This window comes from Phaseolus vulgaris, chromosome 4 (assembly GCF_051622355.1).
Source record: "Phaseolus vulgaris cultivar YP4 chromosome 4, ASM5162235v1, whole genome shotgun sequence".
Taxonomy (NCBI): domain Eukaryota; kingdom Viridiplantae; phylum Streptophyta; class Magnoliopsida; order Fabales; family Fabaceae; genus Phaseolus; species Phaseolus vulgaris.
This window is the reverse complement of record NC_143501.1, coordinates 3,845,010-3,863,811: the sequence shown is the minus strand read 5'-3', so window position 1 is coordinate 3,863,811 and position 18,802 is coordinate 3,845,010. Positions and strand designations below refer to the sequence as shown.

Below are 18,802 nucleotides of genomic sequence, written 5' to 3'. Positions count from 1 at the left end.
TGCAAAGGAAGAAGAAAAGGAAAAATGATCAGGGGTTACAGAGGCTGACTCGATCATAGAAGGAAGGTGAAAAACGAACGAATGTAGGTTCGTTGCGACGATTGACAAAGCCCTAAGTTATGCAGAAGGAGAAATGAAAAAAGCAACCCACAGCGTATGCACCAAGCAGTTACAGGATGATGCGAATCGGTTAAAATGCAGGGAAAACCAGCAGAAGAAGGAAAGTAGGTACCTTTCGATGATCAAGAAGACGATGAAGGATGATGGTGATTCAGAATGTTGGAGAGCGCTGAGAGATTTTTGCAGAAGCAGGTTAGAGCGTTCGTGAATGCGAGGGAAAGTGATGGAACAGTGTTGAGTGGAAATGGGTTTAAGAGTTTTTTCGAAAATGGATTTGGGAAGCGCAAACGGCAACTGAAGAGAGCCGTTGATGAAGCCACGTGTTGAGCGATGGGTGAGGGGCTTGGTGGAGCGTCAGAGAAGCAGAAGGTACAACCGTTTGGAATTCTGCGTCAGTGCCACGTAGATCGGTGTTGATGTGACTCTTTCAGTCTTTTCGCTAGACAAGTCTTCGCTTAAGACTGGGGGGCTTGTGTACCGCCCTGGTAGTCGGGAGTGATGACGTGGCAACAAACTACAGTATAGGCGTGTTGACAAGGCGCCAGGTTGGCAGAAGGGAAGGAAGTCGGGGGGCTCGTGAAGTCGCCAGTTATTAAGTTGGCGTGTTCCGATCTCCAGCATCCCAGAATAGGCGATCACCGGGTTAAAGATGAAGTCGCCAGATGTAAACTCAGGCGACCAAGCGGTTGGAGACCGCCAGAGAAAGCACATCGCCGAAGATGAAGGAGAAGCAGATTATGAAGGCGGCCGGCGAGACCACAGGGAAGGTGTAGGAAGGCCCCCTAACTCGCCAGTTCCAGTAGAGATCGCACTCCCAAGTTAGCTATGCACTGGGCAGCACCATGCATAAGTAACTTAGCCAAAATGAGAGTAGAAGCAGCGCCAAGTCAAGGAGGCTCCAGATGGTGGCACGTGTACGGTTGGATGCGAGCCACGTGTCCAAGTCTGTAACTGCCAGGAGAGAGAAAGCAACCAGGTATATAAGAGTTCTCAACGAACTTTCTGAGGTACGCACGTTCAGAATACACTCTTTACGCTTGCGAGTTATAGAGCTGACTGTGAGAGAGGATTTGCACGGTTCTTGTTCTCTTAGTATTTGGTGATTCGGTCACTGACTTGGGCGTTGGAGTGCGATCGGCCGCAGCGGCGCCGCTCTGTTTCTTTGCAGGTTCTTGAGGTGGATCTCGAAGAGGAACGGAGGTGTGAAGCGGTGCACACGTCGATCCTTTGACGAGGCAGTTTCCAGCGTTTCGGTCAACAGGCAGGATCAATAGGAAAGACATTTTATTCATGAGAATTATTGAAAATGTACAAACCAACAACTAGCTCAAATGAACCAATTTTGTTTATGATTTTGTTGTCCTGTATCATATACACTCATGAGAAGAAAATATGAGTTTACATTTAAGAGAGGAGGTAAGTTTTGAAATTGAAGCAAGGTTAAAAGAAAAATCTATAACATATAGCACAACACAATAGTAAGATAAATTATGTGATTGAGATGAACAATTCCAAAATGGTTACCAAACACATAATGGTCATTAGGTAACTTTATAAGAATAGAACTAATGCGGTGATAAGTAGTAAAAATAGATAATGTACAAAATACTTGATTTGTGGTTCCATAGTCAAGAATCCTATTTATTGGAAATTAAATTATTTAATATGAACTTCTTACCTACAAATGAAGATTCTAGATCTTGATGATTTATATTTGGTTATGAGATTGTTCCAAATGCTAGAATCGATTTTCGCAGGTTGAGGAGTTGTGTTGTCCATGAACTTGATCTTGTTCTTCGCACTTAATATCGTAAGCATTAACCTACTCCACGAGTGAAAATTGTTGGAGTAAAGTACCAGCGAGACGAGCAGAGTTGTGGGGTTCTCATCTGGGTGAAGGTATAGGTAAGTTTGTACAAAGAGCGCAATAAAGCTTTAATACAATATTAAGAAGTTGACTTTAAGTCTGACTGAACCTTATGAAATTGGTTTATAAAGTGAGGTTTGCACTCACTTATATACTATGAAATGTCCTTATCTCTAGTCAATGTGGGATCTCCAGCACACCTTCCTCAGACCGAGACATGTCAACTCGTGTGTAAGACTATATATTTATAGGTGATTTGATAGCGATCATAGTGTATAAGTGAGAGCAAACATTACCTTATTGAATACCTTAAACTCACCCCGCACTCATGAAATCGAAGTGTAAGTTGCTTGTATGAAAAAAAAATGTTAATATCAAATATGACTTGTTTAATAAAATTTTATAAGATGTTGATTGATATTCTCCAGAGAATATCCTTGATATACGTGAAAACAATATGTACGAGTATAAATTCATGGATCAAATGAACTAAATTGGAAATTCATGGATCAAACATACACTCACATATCGCTACAAACAATGATAGAAAATCACAATTTAGAGAAGTTCAAATGATGAGATAACATAAACTCCAAAATACATTAGTGTTTCAGTCATAATCAACTCCAAATGAAGAAATTGAAAAGGGTAAAAAGAATAAGAACAAAAGTATAATTTCACAACGCATTCCAGAGGAACTCCAAATCATCGTATATAAAACACAAGATATGAAAGGTGCAAGTAGATGTACAAAGAAAATAATGTGAACTACACTTTAGTGTAATTTGCAGTCTTAGAATGAGAGATTAACCATTTTTCTTTAAAGGAAAAACAATTCATTATCACATGATGTCTCACTAATACATTTGTAATGTGTGTGAAGCATTTTGGTTTACCTTAATCAAAAGTTTCCCATTCTGTGATCACCACAACAGAGTTAGAATTTTGCATTGGTTGCTGCTTCTTAGGATTTCCCTGCCTCCTCTGCTATAATCCCACCTGTGGAAGCATCAGTCTCCAAAACTGCAACCTGTCCAATTTCAATTAATTAAAAGCATTAATTAGTAAGAAAAATAAGTACTCATAAATTAATATTGAAATTGTCCATATAAATTATGAAACTGAAACTAAGTACCTTCTTGCATAATTTGTCAACCTCAACTTTATTTAAAGAATTTTGAAGTCTTTTCCTTCTTTATAATTTTTAACTTATCAAGTATTCTTCTTTCTCTATTCTCAATGTCCACAAAAAGCACCAATTTCGACCCATCATTGACTCTCTCAACATCAAAATATGACTTTGAATCTCTCTCCTTGTTCTTGTAAAAGCTAAACAGCCCAAGAAGAAGAAAAAACTAAATGCCAATGGAACAATGAAAAGGAAAGCCTACAATAAGTTATGAAAGAAAAAGATAAAAGAGGAGTTTCATCCTAACAAACAAGAGAAAGTGAAAAATGATCCCCCATGTTAGCTTAAGAGCATCTTTATATTGATGCTGTAAATATGGTGGCATGAAATCCATAGTCCGTGCAATGCATAAGGCAACTAAATAGCACAGTTGGTTACCATACACTAGACATATTTGTCTACTGTTAAAATTTGAAAAATATAGCCTCTAGTAGTAATTGTTATAAGATTTGAAAGTAGTGAGCAATCACAGAAATACAAATGTTTTTAAAATTTAATCAATAACTGTTTTTATCAAATATGCATCTATTCTAATATAGTAACATCAATGTCATACATGTTTGAGTTCTCCTGGTCTTGTTCTTGTTTTTTATCCATTTCACCAAACAGATGAGAAACTGTTCTCTTCTACTTCCTAGAAAAGCTTAAGTAGTTGAATCATGACAATAAATTTTATACGACCCCAAAAGAATGTTTTTCTTTATGGAGTTAAGTAATACCAACCATGAATGTGAAATCTTGCTGAAAAATTACATTTAGTTTCTATTGGTGTGATGCGATCACACCTTAATTCCCTTATTACCACATAGAACACTCACTGTCTAATGTAGTCCAAAATAATAGAAAAGGTGTCAAAATATAATCCAACACACGACCCATAAACAGCAATTAAAATTTCACTAATTGAAATTATAATTTAATAGACAATTATTATCTTTTAAGAAAAAAACCACCAATTTTCTCATGGTTGGAATCTAATTATAGTTGCCTTACACCTTAATACAAGGAATCCCTTTTTATTTTATTTTGGTTCTCTCTCATTGCTTGGGTCTTAATATATGAAAGTCTCATATTTCAAACTTAAATCAACACATTTTCTAACATTTAAGAAAAATACTCTCGGCGAAGAAGAAATTGTATGTGTGAGTGAGATTAAAAGATGAAGATAGCAAGAGTATGCCTGAAACACTTAAAAGTTATACTCTCATAAAACAATGAAATTTTAGAAGAATCTGATAATGAAAATAAATAAAAAATCATAATTTCTTTTTAAAAATCTTCAAAATCTGTCTCACTTAACAAACCTCTATTAAAATTAAATATTTTTATAGCGTATTTTTTTATTTTTTAAGTCAAATATATATCTTTTTTGCATGGACGTTTATTTCAATGTAGTTTTATAATCTTTAATTTTTTTTAATTAATCATAATTTATTTAAAATAAGTGAATGTGTTCTCTTATTAAATTAAATTGTTAACAAGTGACATGTGATATAAATATTCACAGTATGAAATGATAAATGTACGTAGATAAAGAGTCTGAGGATGAAGAACTAAAATGACAGAGAATATTTTGATTTGTTAAAATTGAAATCTCTTGATACTGCTCTTGACATCGACAAGGTGCTAATAATAACTTATGGAGAAATCACATGTAAAATAAGAGGACAACAAAAAATAAAAATAAGCAAATAAGAGTCAACAAAGAGGAGGTCAGAAAGAGGAGATCAGAAGTAGAAAAGAGAAAGTAAATTACACAATCACTAAAAAAAAAACAGTATCACTACGAAACAATGGGACTAAGAGTCTCTCAAGAAGAGGTGGTAATTATTCATACCAATCAAAATAATATATTTAGGATAATATTTAATTTAATATAATTATTTTTAAAAATTTAATTTATTTTTTTAATAAAGTTTAATGGTTATTACATCTTCATAAAACATGATAATTATTGATGATGTCACATACATAATAACATTAATTTGTACAGTGTGGAACGAACGTAAATGAATATTTTAAAAAAAAATATTAACATTGTTTTTTTTAAATTATTATATTAAATTGAATATTAATTCTATATATAATATTATTTTTTTAAAAATCTCAATTAACCATAAATATGTGATAACTAAAGTTGATGTGATAAAAAATGATTTAATAAGTATAATATAAACTTTGAAAAATTAATTAATATTAAATAGAAGATAGAATTAATATACCACTGTTAAATAGTATATTCCACATCCAATAGATACTATTGAAAAAATACTTTATATACTAAATTCTCGTCATATCTTATTATAGATATTTTGTCTTTATTACATGACTTCATCATTATTAACGGAGATCAAATAAAAAAAACTCTAAAATTAAATTGCAAAGTCGGCCTTGTATTCATGATTTTTTACAATACACAAAAAAAAATCACATCTTTATCTTCATCTTTTGATGCTACACATAAACCATTTACACTTGAAGAATACTAACTTATATACTCACGTGTGTATGAGTAAATTTAGGAAAATTCAAAAAATATCATTCAAAATGGTGTTGTTGTGCTCTCTTTTATTTGGTTCGTTTCAATCTAGTAAATATTGACCATTTTGACACTTGAGTTGTCTACCAATTTGAATTGCATATTGCTGCTACAACTATCATGTACACGGATAAAAACTTATTATTATTATTTTCTTAATTTGGTTAGGTGAAAACTTGTCCCCAATTAACTATGAACAACTTTCATTAGCCTTAAATCACTTAAATCATGTTTGAAAGTTTAATTAGTAGTACACTCACCAGGTTATTCAAGTATCTACTTTTACTTATCTAAACAAGATATATAGTTTTACATAATTTTTAAAAGAAGTTTACTATATCAAGTATTAGATTATGGTTTTATTCTTCTTTGATTTTTTTTTTATAATATTTTTTCGGTTCAATTAGATTTCACTTAGTAATTCATTGTATTTAATTCCTAAAATTTAAGATAATGTGATATTCGTTCCTAATATTTAAAGAAATATTTTAATTCTTCTAATATAAAATATATGATTTTTATTTTTAAAATAATTTATTATTGATTAATGTCAAGAATTATTAAAAATATATTTTTTTACTGTACTCACCATCCCATCAGAAATGTGAATTGACAAAATTAACCCTAAGAGGTTTTAAGAACCTAAACAAACATTTATTTCTTCTCTGTCATTTTCGTTGTCACTGCTCAGAGAAGGCCGCAATGAGTATTCTGGGCGATTTTTGTGATTTTAGTGCGTGGGTTCTCAGTAAATATAAACAAACATGTGTGCTTCTTTTCTGTGCTATGGTTAGTGGATGGTTTTGGAAACGTTGTTCGTCAAAGAAGAAAGGTAAGGTTCATTTATGTGTTGCTTTCGAAATTTATAATCCATAATATTTGTGTAAATGATAAATGTAGAATGAAATGGGAATGTGCATAAATAAAATAATTTATTATTAATTAATGTCAAGAACTATTAAAAATATTTTTTTACTGTACTCACCATCCCATCAGAAATGTGAATTGACAAAATTAACCCTAAGAGGTTTTAAGAACCTAAACAAACATTTCTTTGTTGTCACTGCTCAGAGCAAGCCGCAATGAGTATTATGGGCGATTTTGGTGATTTTAGTGCGTGAGTTCTCCGTAAATATAAACAAACATGTGTGCTTCTTTTCTGTGCGATGGTTAGTGGATGGTTTTGGAAACGTTGTTCGTCGAAGAAGAAAGGTAAAATTCATTTTTGTGTTGCTTTCGGAATTTATAATCCATAATATTTGTGTAAATGATAAATCTGGAATGAAATGAGAAGGTGCATATATTCCAAAAAAGGTAGTCTAGGTAGTCCTTAACCTGTTTTTGAAAAGGGCTAACCATTTTAAATATTTTTTCCATTTTGGAAATCAATAAATGTATCCTAGAAAGAGTATTTCAGAATGATGTTTTTGTTTTTCAGATTTCCTTTTCTGAAGACTCTTTTCTTTGACCGAACATCCTATTTTATAACCATTTAAAATTATTAAGAATAATTTGGATATTTTAGAAGATGTAGGGTTGGAGAAAAAATATAGGAGTGTAAAAGAAACCCTCTTTCTGAAATCAAGAAATTTTAAATATTTAATTTTTTAAAATAATTTCAAAAGTTTATATTAAATTTGAAGAACTAAAAATAAAATGAAACTTATTAATTTATAATTTAAAAGGGTCTTAATCCATTTTTTTCTATTAGATGAAATTTTACATGCGGGAAAAATACTCTCGCAACATGTTCCCTCCTTACACAAATAATTGGGACCTAAACCCTAAAGAAGAACAGAAAACCCTCACTCTCTAAACTCTTTCCTCCATTTACTATCATAATCCCAAATTATTTCACCCTTCCTCTCCAGACTCGCAATTGTGATACTTACTATCGACCTTCCTCTGAAGTGTTCCATTTCAGTCATATAATCTGTATTTTATTCTTCTCTCATTCTCGTAATCTTCCTATTTGAATGTTTTAATCAGTGTATGTTTTTTCTTTTTCATCCATTGTCGCAGTGCTTGCCTTTACAACTGTTTGGTGCATTGGCACATGTTTAGTAGCACACAACAGTTACGAAAGGGCTCTAATTTGATTTTGTAGGAAATATGCTAATGCTTGCCTTTTATAAGCTTACATAGTTGCAACTTGTTTATATATTTGTTAGTACATGATATATTTATGATAATTGGTAAGTTTTTTCTCTCTCACCGATATGGAATTCGAGTTGAAGCTAGCTAGCTACAAGCCCAAAGGAAAAAGAAACATGAATATCGGCTTAAAAAATAACAAAGATGTTTTCTGTTAGAACTATTTATTTGCGCTCAACTTGGGTATCAGAATTTTCATATTTAGGCTGTATGAAAAAGGAAGGATTTTGAACAACAACATATAAATATCAAGTGTTTGGTGTCTGGGGTTGTTTTCAATCTGAAGGGTTTTGGACTGATTTGTTTTGCTTCCCTCTGCAATTTCATTTGTTCTGTGGCAAGAATACTTGAATCAAGGGTCTTCCCTTTTTGTTTTTTGACCCCATAGTTTTTTTTGTGTGGTTGATGTGTGGTGTTCACTGTCACTGATATGTTTCTGTTTAGTTCTTATGTTCAGTGATGTGTTTGTTTGTTTGGACATCTATTTCAGAATATGCAATGCAAGGTTATGAAATTTTGTTGTGGCTATATTTTCCTTCAGTCCATCTTTCACACTACTCTTTTAACCATGTTTCTCTTTAAATAGTTTAAACGTCAGACTCCATCTGTTTATACTTGCTGCATGTGTGATTTTCCTCTAAGTACATCAGATACACTCAAAATATTATAAGATATTTTAAGAAGTGATAGAAGTCACATTCTATTATGCACTATCTTATGTATCCATATTCTATTGCTTTCATTTATGTTACAAACAACTTAAGTTTCCTATTGGTAGGCTTCGCATCAGGTTTCTCATAACTGGGTCTGGTTTTAAGTTCTAATACACCAAATGAAGATAGTAACTGTTATCAATCTATCATTAACATACCTCATTTTTCTATATTATGATATGCAACTTCCTAGTAGCTATCTGTATGTTTCAATCCCTGATATGATACTGTGTTGGTATGTTATTGCCTTGATATATGCTGTTTTAAAACTTTTTCTTTTTTCTTTTTAATAGTGTGTGAAAATAAGACGGCCTCAATCATGCAGAGCTCTCAGCAATGGGTCGAGAAATAGTAACATAAGTTCTCTTTCAATTATTTCTATATTTTATTTTGTACAAATCTAATTTTGAATGTTGTAACCCAGCCGACCAAGGAAAGTGAAAGATGTTGCCCACCAAGAAGAAGTTGTTCGAGTGCTAACAAATACCCTTGAAACTGGAAGTGTAATTATCCTTTTCAAATACCTACTTTTCCCTTTCCTCCTCCTCCTTTTCCTCAATGAATCAAGCTAATCTTGTATTGCAGTGCCCCTACATGCTCTTCTATGGTCCTCCCGGCACTGGAAAAACAACTACTGCTCTTGCAATTGCCCACCAGCTTTTTGGGTATCCCTCTTTAGTTTTATTTTCACAATTAGAAGAGCGCTTGTTTATTTCTAACTGTTATGCCAATTTCTTGTGATCAAGAGACCTTAAGCAGCTCTAACAACTACTAGCTTTGGTTGCTCTGTAGATCAAAATAAACAGAGCTGCTAAATAATATCTAATCAAGAATCCAAGATTGACTACATGTAATGGAAACCAAGGTGATATGAACTATCTGTTAAAACTTTCTCTTAAAATATGCTTTACACTCTTAAGAATATTTCAATAAACCTTTGTTAGTCAGTTTCACCATGAAATCATTTACCGAGTAAAAAGGAAATCAAATCTAATTTAAGGAATACCTTAAGTTCAAATATTTTCACAAAATTTATATAACTACCTTTGAATTCTTGACATGTTGAGTCATAGAGATCCAAAGACTATGCAAATTGTGCATCACTTTAATAGCAACTTACGGTAATAATTTTACTAGGAATATTTTTTGTTCAACTGTTAGAAATGAAAGACCTAATGTTATGCAGTAGAGGATCATTTTGAGGGTTGAATTTATCAAAATGTCAATTTTGTTTGTTTTATGAGTTGGGATTCATTGGTAGTAAAAAATGCTTCCGTTTTCTTCCTTAAGCTAATCTGTTGTGCTGATGGACACAATGACACATGTAATTTAATTTCTAACAACTATATATTACCGACCTGAGCTCTATAAGTCCAGGGTGCTGGAGCTGAATGCAAGTGATGATAGAGGGATTAATGTTGTTCGTACAAAGATAAAAGATTTTGCTGTTGTGGCTGTTGGTACTAACAAGCGTAAGAAGTATGGGAAATCTAATTCTCTTAAAAGTCTTTCCCCCTCCTTTCTCTGCTTGTAAGATTTGAATAACTTCCTCTTTGTTATGGTGTTTTGATATTGCAGGGGTCATCCTTGTCCACCATTTAAGATTATTGTTCTAGATGAGGCTGATTCAATGACAGAAGATGCTCAGGCATGTTTGTTATGTTTTTCATTTCTAACGTTGCTGTCTCAAAGTGTTCTGGTTTCACACCACCTTCAATTGCTGTACAGAATGCCCTGAGGCGTACGATGGAAACTTACTCTAAAGTTACAAGGTTCTTTTTTATATGCAACTATGTGAGCAGGTATCTTGTCTTTCATGCTAATATGTTCTTCTTAATTTGGTATTCTCATATCTTTAAGGAGCTAATGAGTATTATAGTCACCATGATGAAAGTAATTAATCCAAATAGTGCCATGGAGTGGTTGGCTCCAAAAAAGCTATAGTGAGTTATAGGACAATTGCTATTTTGAAGCTTTATGATACGCATAGCATAAGTTTTATACCACACGTATATATGCTGAAAAATAAGATAAGAACTCCTAAATTGAATAAATTCATAATTAATGACAAAAAAAAGAGTTTGAGAGATGAACACATTAATAACAACCAACATCAAGGAATCAAACAAGTCTAAGCCTAAGGTTTAAAGCACCTAAATAAATAATTTTAACTACAAAATTATAATAGATATGTCCATAAGATACCATGACCATGATTTCCATCAATTTTGACATGTAATGCTAATGAAGTTTTAATTATTCTTTTGGTCCCTATTGTTGCAACATTTCCCCTTTTAGCCCTTATAACCTAAAACATCTAATTTTGGTCCCTGTATTTGCATCTCTTTACCCTTTCGTTCTCCTTGCCAAGTGTTGGCTAACATTGTTTGAAATGAATGAGACGTGGTTCATTTAATCAACATTAATCTGAAATGTCGTTGTATGACTTTAGAGAACAATGACCCAAAGGGTAAAAACATGGCAATTATAGGAACCAGAAGAGAATGTTTTAAACTATAGCAACTAAAAGGGAAAGTTGTTGCAATTGTAGGTACCAAATGGTAATTAAACCTTATGGGGTGCATTGTAAAAGGACTTTTATTTTGTATCCAAAGGGATGGCAATGGGGTGGGACAAGTGCGGGTTTTACTATCTCATCCCATCCTTGAAGTAAACATTCATCCCCATTCCCATCCTTATATCCAACAATTATGAATTTTTTGTCTCATCCCCATGCCCATCAAGGAACATGTGTATACTTGTACCCAACCCATACTTGCCCCTTTGCTATTTCACATCAGTGTTATCAATATTTGATTTGATAATGGAAAATATCAATCCTTTATGAAGTTATAACAAAAACCATAACGGGTTATGGCAGAAGCATTGCGTCAAAAGAAATTCAATATATAAATACACCACAAATTTCAAACTTAAAATAGCAACAAAACATTTCCAACTTAGCCACTCCACACCTCATCTCATGTAATTTCTTGATTTTCCACTGTCACCACAGCCTCATCAAACCTCGTGCAACAACCACACAACCTCATTAGATCTTGTGTTGCCGTTGCAAGCCTTCTTCTCTCTGTCTTTTATGGTATCTTTGTTCACTGCTAGTATCTCATGATGCAAAAAGTGGCTGCCATGACAAACTCGCATTGTCATTGCCATGTTGTGGCATTGATTAGAAATTCCTCTGTCAGTTTCCACCATAATTGGTTTTGAATAACATTGTTTCACATTATTAAGAAAACCTCTAATGTCTAGTCGACATGAGATATCCAACACACCCTCCTCACGTTGAAACTATCAACTCGTGCGTGAGACTATATATTTATATTTATGGATGGTCTGATAGCAGCTCGATAGCGGGTGACACGATAGGCATAGGAAACTCTCGCTAGGATAGATTCGAAATGATTTGGATACCATGTTAAGAAATGCTCTAATCTTTAGTTGATGTGAGATCTCTAACACACATTTTAATTAAATATTTTTTTTATAAAAAATAAAAATCACATTAAAGAAACATGATATTATCAAGTATTAAATATTAATAGGATATGAATTTTATTTTCTCTAATGTCAAATATCAAGAAAAAAAATTATAATTGTATAAATATCAAATTAGAGTATTAAATAACAATTGAATAAAGGTCAAATAATTATATAAAAGAGTAAAAATGACCAAATGTAAGACCTAGAAATAAGTTACAAAACTAAGGACCAAAGAAAACTTAATATAAGTTTTTTAAATTACCTAATAAATTAAAAGTGTTTTAGTAATTTAAAATGGGGATGAGTATGAGGACATGGATGAGTACTGGGAAATGTATGAAAAAAAAAACGGGGTAGATATGTACATATCCATTCTCATCCCCAATTTAATAAATTGGGTATTATCCATACCCGTACTGTAGTTAATGCGAGGATTTCTTGTCAAAATCGGGATAGGTTTGAATAATGCCCGCACATATGGGTTCATTTTCCATCCCTATGTCCAAGGATTGGAAGTTTATATAACCTTTTAAAAATTAATTTTTCAGGCAGCACCATTTCCTTTGAATGGACATTTACGGAGAAGAAAATCTAACATTCTTTAGTTAAAAGGAAAGTCTTAATGGAAAAAAGAATATCATGTTATTGTTATTAAATCACTTAATGTGGTAAGAATTTTGTAAAAATGACATTATTCTTTGAATTATAGAAAACTTGTATAAGTATTTCTGGTAATATATTTGATCAACCAAATAAAACTTATCATTTGTGTGAATCATAATTCTCAAGATTCATATTGATCAGGAATCATGATTCCCATGTATGAAAAGTTGCTTTGGTATCAAACGCCATGTTAATGTGATATATTGATACAGTCCTTTTCCTTTTGTTCTTGTTAATGGTTTCCAAGGATAGAACACATTGACTTCATACATTATATGGTTGTCATTTTTTTTTCCATATGATTATAGAACCACTTGCTTCAAGATGTGCAAAATTCAGGTTCAAGCCATTGTCAGAAGAAATCATGAGCAGCCGGATTTTGTACATATGCAAAGAAGAGGAACTCTGTCTTGATGCTGAGGTGAGAACCTTATGGGCTGTTTAGTTCAGTGGAGGGGAAGGGAAGGAAGATGAGGGATTTTGATTAGATACTCTGTTTAGTTAAGAGGAAGGGAGGGGAGGGATATAAATGGAGAGGATATGCAACTTGTTTCTTGTTTGGTTCACAAGGGGAGGGGAGACTTTTTAAAAATTAATTTACCTTCATTTCCTTGTTATTTTGGGTTCCCAAGTGTAAATAGGATTATTTTTGCCAATACATTTAAAATGTTTTAAATGACTTATCTTCCCCTCCAAATCCCCCCAATATTGGAGGGGAGCAAAAATTGAATGAGGGATTTGGCTCCCCTCCATTCCCAATCCAACTCCCCTCTCCTCTATTTCTCTCCAACCAAGCATGTTAGTTCTCACACAATGTAGTATCATTCTTAATGGTCAGTCTTTTATCTTTAGAGGTTTTGTTACATCATAATGGATTATTTTTCATGCCTTTGCTTCCATAGGCTCTTTCAACCCTTAGTTCTATTTCTCATGGAGATCTTCGCCGGGCAATCACATACTTGCAGGTGAGCGGCATTTCCTGGTCAACACATTCAATTTTCAAACAATTAAGTTATATGATTTCTATTTTCTTATAGTTTTCATGTGTAATTTAACTCAACCTCTTCACATCAAATAATGTAATCTTTCAATGTGATGCTTTTAACATATTCTGCTTGACTCCACCAGACTAATGAGTAACATTCCAAGTATGTTAATTCTGTGCTGTTTCTTAGGGAATAAATGTTACAAGAAAAACTGTTATTTTTCTTAAAAATATTGTTTTACAGTTGCATGTTGTCTTATTTTTAGGACATGTTTTCCATTTTTATTTATATCTAGTACTGAATCAACGATTAACATCAATGGAAAGTTGATGCGGTGATGAGGTCAAAAGTTCCCTGCTGATAAGATAGGAGAGCCTGCGTTATAAATAATATTTGTTTGATTGTACGAGCTGTTGGGTTTGGGCTCACTTCCTATGTGGAGGCCCATTCCAACATTAACCTTTAGAGTTTTTCAAACAGGGGCAGAGCCAGTAGCACATAGAGAAGAGAGAGAAAAAGTGAGAGAAAAAGAGAGAGAAAAGATTAAAGAGAGAGAAAGCTTCGCTCAGCAACTTCCGGCCACCATCGACTCTTTGTTCACCGTTGGATCGGGCTGAAATTTTGTCAGCAGGTTCATACTGGTAACTTCAATCTGACCGTTCGGATCTTGCAGAAGGTGTTTGAGCAGAGAGAAATTCATCTCACACTGCAGCAGCGTTTTTTAGCGTTTCTTTTGAGAACGGGAATTTTCAGATTGCTGCTGCCGTTTCGTCCACCGTTGGATCGGGCTGAACTATTGTCAACAGGTTCATACCTCGTGGTTCTGCAGTTTGACCGTTCAGATTGTTCAAAAGTCACTGGAAAAGTGACATATATGCCGTGTACGGTAACTACAGTTTGTGAATTTTTCAGGTTCCTTGTTCTCTGTTTTCATCTCTGTTGTATTGGTATTTGGCTGGTCATTGAGCACAAATTGTGCTGTGATTTGAGTCTCTTGTAACCATAATTTTTTATCATAGTGGAACCTTGATTGACTGGTTTGTGCCCGTGGTTTTTACTTCTCACATTGAGAAGGTTTTCCACGTTAAAATTCTTGTGTCTTCTTGAAGTGTGTTAAGTGTTGCTGCCATTATTTGCTATTGCTGCTCACAGATTCTTGCAAGTTGGGGAAATTGTTATCCGTTGCGTATTGCTCTTGTTGAGATATTATTGTTATTGTATTGAATTTCCCATCAGAGTGGTATCAGAGCTCTTTGGTTGGAGCTATTAGACTGCTTGAATGATGGAGGCAAAAACAAATAAGATGGTTTGTTTGAACGACACTACTTATAACTTGTGGAAGTGAAAAATGAAGGATCTGTTATTTGTGAAGAAATTGCCCCTTCCTGTATTTGCTACTGAAAAGCCAAAAGACAAGACTGATGAGGATTGGAAGTTTGAGCATCAGCACGTTTGTGGTTTTATTCGTCAGCATGTTGAAGACAATGTTTATAATCACATTGCTAATGAGGAAGATGCAAAATCCTTATGGAAGAAGATTGAGACTTCGTATGCCTCTAGTACAGGGAACAATAAATTATACTTGTTGAATTCCTTGATGAATTTGAGGTACAAGGAGAGCACTTCTATTTCAGATCACTTAAATGATTTTCAGGGGCTCCGAGATCAATTGTCAGAAATGGGCATCAAGTTTGATGACAAAGTTTTGGGATTATGGCTGCTGAATACTCTACCAAATTCTTGGGAAACATTTCGGGTTTCAATTACAAACTCATCCTTTTGTTCTTGTTAATGGTTTCCAAGGATAGAACACATTGACTTCATACATTATATGTTGTCATTTTTTTTCCATAGGATTATAGAACCACTTGCTTCAAGATGTGCAAAATTCAGGTTCAAGCCATTGTCAGAAGAAATCATGAGCAGCCGGATTTTGTACATATGCAAAGAAGAGGAACTCTGTCTTGATGCTGAGGTGAGAACCTTATGGGCTGTTTAGTTCAGTGGAGGGGAAGGGAAAGAAGAGGAGGGATTTTTAGATACTCTGTTTAGTTAAGAGGAAGGGAGGGGAGGGATATCAATAAAGAGGATAAGCAACTTGTTTCTTGTTTGGTTCACAATTCATTTCCTTGTTATTTTGGGTTCCCAAGTGTAAATAGGATTATTTTTGTCAATACATTTAAAATGTTTTAAATGACTTATCTTCCCCTCCAAATCTCCCCAATATTGGAGGGGAGCAAAAATTGAATGAGGGATTTGGCTCCCCTCCATTCCCAATCCACTCCCTCTTAGAATTTGAATCAAACAAAAAAGTTTTATTAAAATCCCTCTTCAACTCCCCTCTCCTCTATTTCTCTCCAACCAAGCATGTTAGTTCTCACACAATGTAGTATCATTCTTAATGTTCAGTCTTTTATCTATAGAGGTTTTGTTACATCATAATGGATTATTTTTCATGCCTTTGCTTCCATAGGCTATTTCAACCCTTAGTTCTTTTTCTCAAGGAGATCTTTGTCGGGCAATCACATACTTGCAGGTGAGCGGCATTTCCTGATCAACACACTCAATTTTCAAACAATTAAGTTATATGATTTCTATTTTCTTATAGTTTTCATGTGTAATTTAACTTAACCTCTTCACATCAAATAATGTAATCTTTGAATGTGATGCTTTTAACATATTCTGCTTGACTCCACCAGACTAATGAGTAACATTCCAAGTGCGTTAAGTCTGTGCTGTTTCTTAGGGAATAATTGTTACAAGAAAAACTGTTATACCGAGAAAAACTCCTTGGGCTGCACGTACAAATCTTCTGTAAATTATACCGAGAAAGAAAATAGTTTTATATCAGAACGGCTTGAAATAATTTCAAACGATCAATCTCATACTAATCCATTATGAACTACAGTACCTTAAGAAACATTTTACCGTTGGGGCTGTCATTTCGAACTTAAGAAACATATTTCGCCTTTTCTTTGCCTAATATTTCAAAAACTAGAAAATATTAGACCAATACGACATTCTAAAATAAACAGCAATTATTCTAATAGCCACATTTTCTTTGCTTACTCTGATCATAAAAACAAAAATAACAGAGATCACTGCATATATTTTTCAAATGTAGCTTAACTATACCTCAGACGCACGAAGGTGCTTGTAGATATCACAAGCAAAGGATGCGCAGAGCTGAGGATCCGCGTAATTGTTATCAACATTGACAAACTTATCCCCTTTTTCCAACTCAACAAGTATGTCTCTACTACAAATGTTGCCTGCAAAGACTTCAATCAATATCTAATGTAAAAACATGAGCAGATAATTTTATATTCAGTAGAAGTGACCAGAATGAAACCTGATTCGGCAGAATCAGAGATATTGAGATTGCTGAACGTCTTCCTCTCAATTGAATCAACAGCCGCAATATCACTATTGTCCACATATTCAATGTCAGGACTCTTGAAGGAGTCACAAGAAGACATCGACTCATCCATAGAAACCGACATTGCATCAGATGTACTAGGTGAAGCATCCAGCACCGGAGGAGGAACAGTAACAGTGACAACGAGTGGAGGAGGAGGAGCTTGATTCCTCGCAGGGAGAGAATTAGCCTTGGGGAAAACAACTGCATTAATAGGTTTGACATTCGCCAACGCAAGCCTTTTATTGCCTGAGCAGAGCGGAACAGGCTCTTTCTTCGTCTTCGCGAGTTTAGCTGCGCACGAAACCTAGCAATGCGAAATTCGCAAGAAGCAATAGTTAATGAAGCTGTTTGCGATGTGTGTTAAGTTTGCGGAATTAGTTAAAAGAGGAATTAGTACCGAAGAGGAAGAGTTGCGGTGAGCGACGGTGTTGGTGAGGTTAGAGAGAGGTGGACGCTTCTTTGGCACGTTTGTAGGAGCGACTAAAGAGGAGGAGGTAGAGGAGGAAGCGGTGGTGGATGCAAACGGTTTCTAGAGGAGGAGGTAGAGGAGGAAGCAGTGGTGGATGCAAATGGTTTCTTCTCTTTGTATGAACCTATATTAAATAGGAAATTTAGTAACTAACCATATAAAACTAAATAAAGAAATTATAAATAACTTCAATTACCATTTCAAATGAGCTCCAATTTCGCTCACATCCAGAAGAGCTACAAGTCAAGCTTAGAATTCGGATAGCAAACCTCTTCAACTCTGGAGTTCTATACCCAAACATCTCCCACCATTCTCCAGGAAGTATTGTTTTTCTACTTTCCTTTGCGTCATCCATTGCAAAGGCTCCTCTACCAAAATGATACTCAACAAGTTGCACATTAATTATCCTTCTTTCAGCAGCATCCTTAACCAATCTTCTCATGGATGTATACAAGTCTTCTTTCACCTCAGGATCATCAGATCTAAACTCAGGTTCATAATGGAATTGAGGATTGAGATAGTATGCAGCTGCATGCAGAGGCCTATGAAGTTGATTATCCCATCTTGCATCAATTATTTTCCAAACCTCTTCATAGCTACATACATTCATTCAATAGTAATCAATACTAACTATCATATAAGTAATAGAAGAAGAAGGAGTAATTAAATTTTTAAAGAGAAAAGCTATAAATTTTTTACCTTTTCTTAATATGATTAAAATTGTTCTTAATCTTCTCCTTTGCACGATCCATCTCTTCATATATGAAACCCATTGTTGGTTTTGCATCTGAATCCACCAATCTTAGGACCACCATATAAAATATATGATGATTTTCTAAGAGCGTTTATATAAAATGACTTTATATATTAATGACTTTATATAAATAAAGTTTAACTGCAGGATGTATGTTTGAGTCATTTTCAGACAATTGTCAATACAAAAATTACGTATGACAAATAATATCAAAATATTTTTATAAAATAAAAAGGTAAATTTTATAAGACAGATTATTTCAGTGAATTTTATAAGACAAATTATTTCGGAGTTCCTGATAATACATATCAATATTTATTGAATTTGTTCTTTTTAATAATATTTTTATCTATTTCAAAATTAAATTTACTATTAAAAATATTTATTAATTAATTTAAATTTTGGATCACAGAGAGATAATTTTTT

At 33.8% G+C, this 18,802-nt stretch overlaps 3 protein-coding genes across 3 annotated transcripts; 2 read left to right on the top strand and 1 right to left on the bottom strand.

Annotated features, from left to right (window-relative positions):
• The first annotated feature begins 6,860 nt into the window (after positions 1-6,860).
• LOC150027821 (replication factor C subunit 4-like) lies at positions 6,861-9,338 on the top strand. The gene is made up of 4 exons (XM_090301087.1): positions 6,861-6,927; positions 8,876-8,933; positions 9,007-9,085; positions 9,168-9,338. Exons 1-4 carry the CDS (start codon positions 6,882-6,884, stop codon positions 9,321-9,323), a joined length of 339 nt encoding a protein of 112 aa, XP_090157213.1. The 5' UTR covers positions 6,861-6,881; the 3' UTR covers positions 9,324-9,338.
• Positions 9,339-9,435: 97 nt separating this feature from the next.
• Positions 9,436-15,756, top strand: LOC150027820 (replication factor C subunit 4-like). Its single transcript, XM_090301521.1, has 5 exons — positions 9,436-9,447; positions 9,946-10,061; positions 10,161-10,230; positions 10,311-10,384; positions 15,587-15,756. Exons 1-5 carry the CDS (start codon positions 9,436-9,438, stop codon positions 15,729-15,731), a joined length of 417 nt encoding a protein of 138 aa, XP_090157647.1. The 3' UTR covers positions 15,732-15,756.
• A 475-nt stretch (positions 15,757-16,231) lies between these two features.
• On the bottom strand, positions 16,232-17,306 carry LOC150027819 (cyclin-A1-1-like). Its single transcript, XM_090301520.1, has 4 exons — positions 17,085-17,306; positions 16,868-17,004; positions 16,661-16,711; positions 16,232-16,282 (listed from the first exon to the last, which is right to left on the bottom strand). Exons 1-4 carry the CDS (start codon positions 17,233-17,235, stop codon positions 16,232-16,234), a joined length of 390 nt encoding a protein of 129 aa, XP_090157646.1. The 5' UTR covers positions 17,236-17,306.
• Between the last annotated feature and the right edge of the window lie 1,496 nt (positions 17,307-18,802).

Coding starts and splice junctions, on each gene's coding strand:
- LOC150027819 (XM_090301520.1), bottom strand. CDS start 17,235: ATGTCGGTTTCTATGGATGAGTCGATGTCTTCTTGTGACTCCTTCAAG. Junction 17,005..17,084: donor CTCTGATTCTGCCGAATCAG/GTTTCATTCTGG, acceptor AAGTCTTTGCAG/GCAACATTTGTAGTAGAGAC. Junction 16,283..16,660: donor TCGAAATGACAGCCCCAACG/GTAAAATGTTTC, acceptor TGTGTTGATCAG/GAAATGCCGCTCACCTGCAA.
- LOC150027820 (XM_090301521.1), top strand. Junction 10,062..10,160: donor GGTACTAACAAGCGTAAGAA/GTATGGGAAATC, acceptor TTGATATTGCAG/GGGTCATCCTTGTCCACCAT. Junction 10,231..10,310: donor CAATGACAGAAGATGCTCAG/GCATGTTTGTTA, acceptor ATTGCTGTACAG/AATGCCCTGAGGCGTACGAT.
- LOC150027821 (XM_090301087.1), top strand. CDS start 6,882: ATGGTTAGTGGATGGTTTTGGAAACGTTGTTCGTCGAAGAAGAAAG. Junction 8,934..9,006: donor CAGCAATGGGTCGAGAAATA/GTAACATAAGTT, acceptor GTTGTAACCCAG/CCGACCAAGGAAAGTGAAAG. Junction 9,086..9,167: donor ATACCCTTGAAACTGGAAGT/GTAATTATCCTT, acceptor CTTGTATTGCAG/TGCCCCTACATGCTCTTCTA.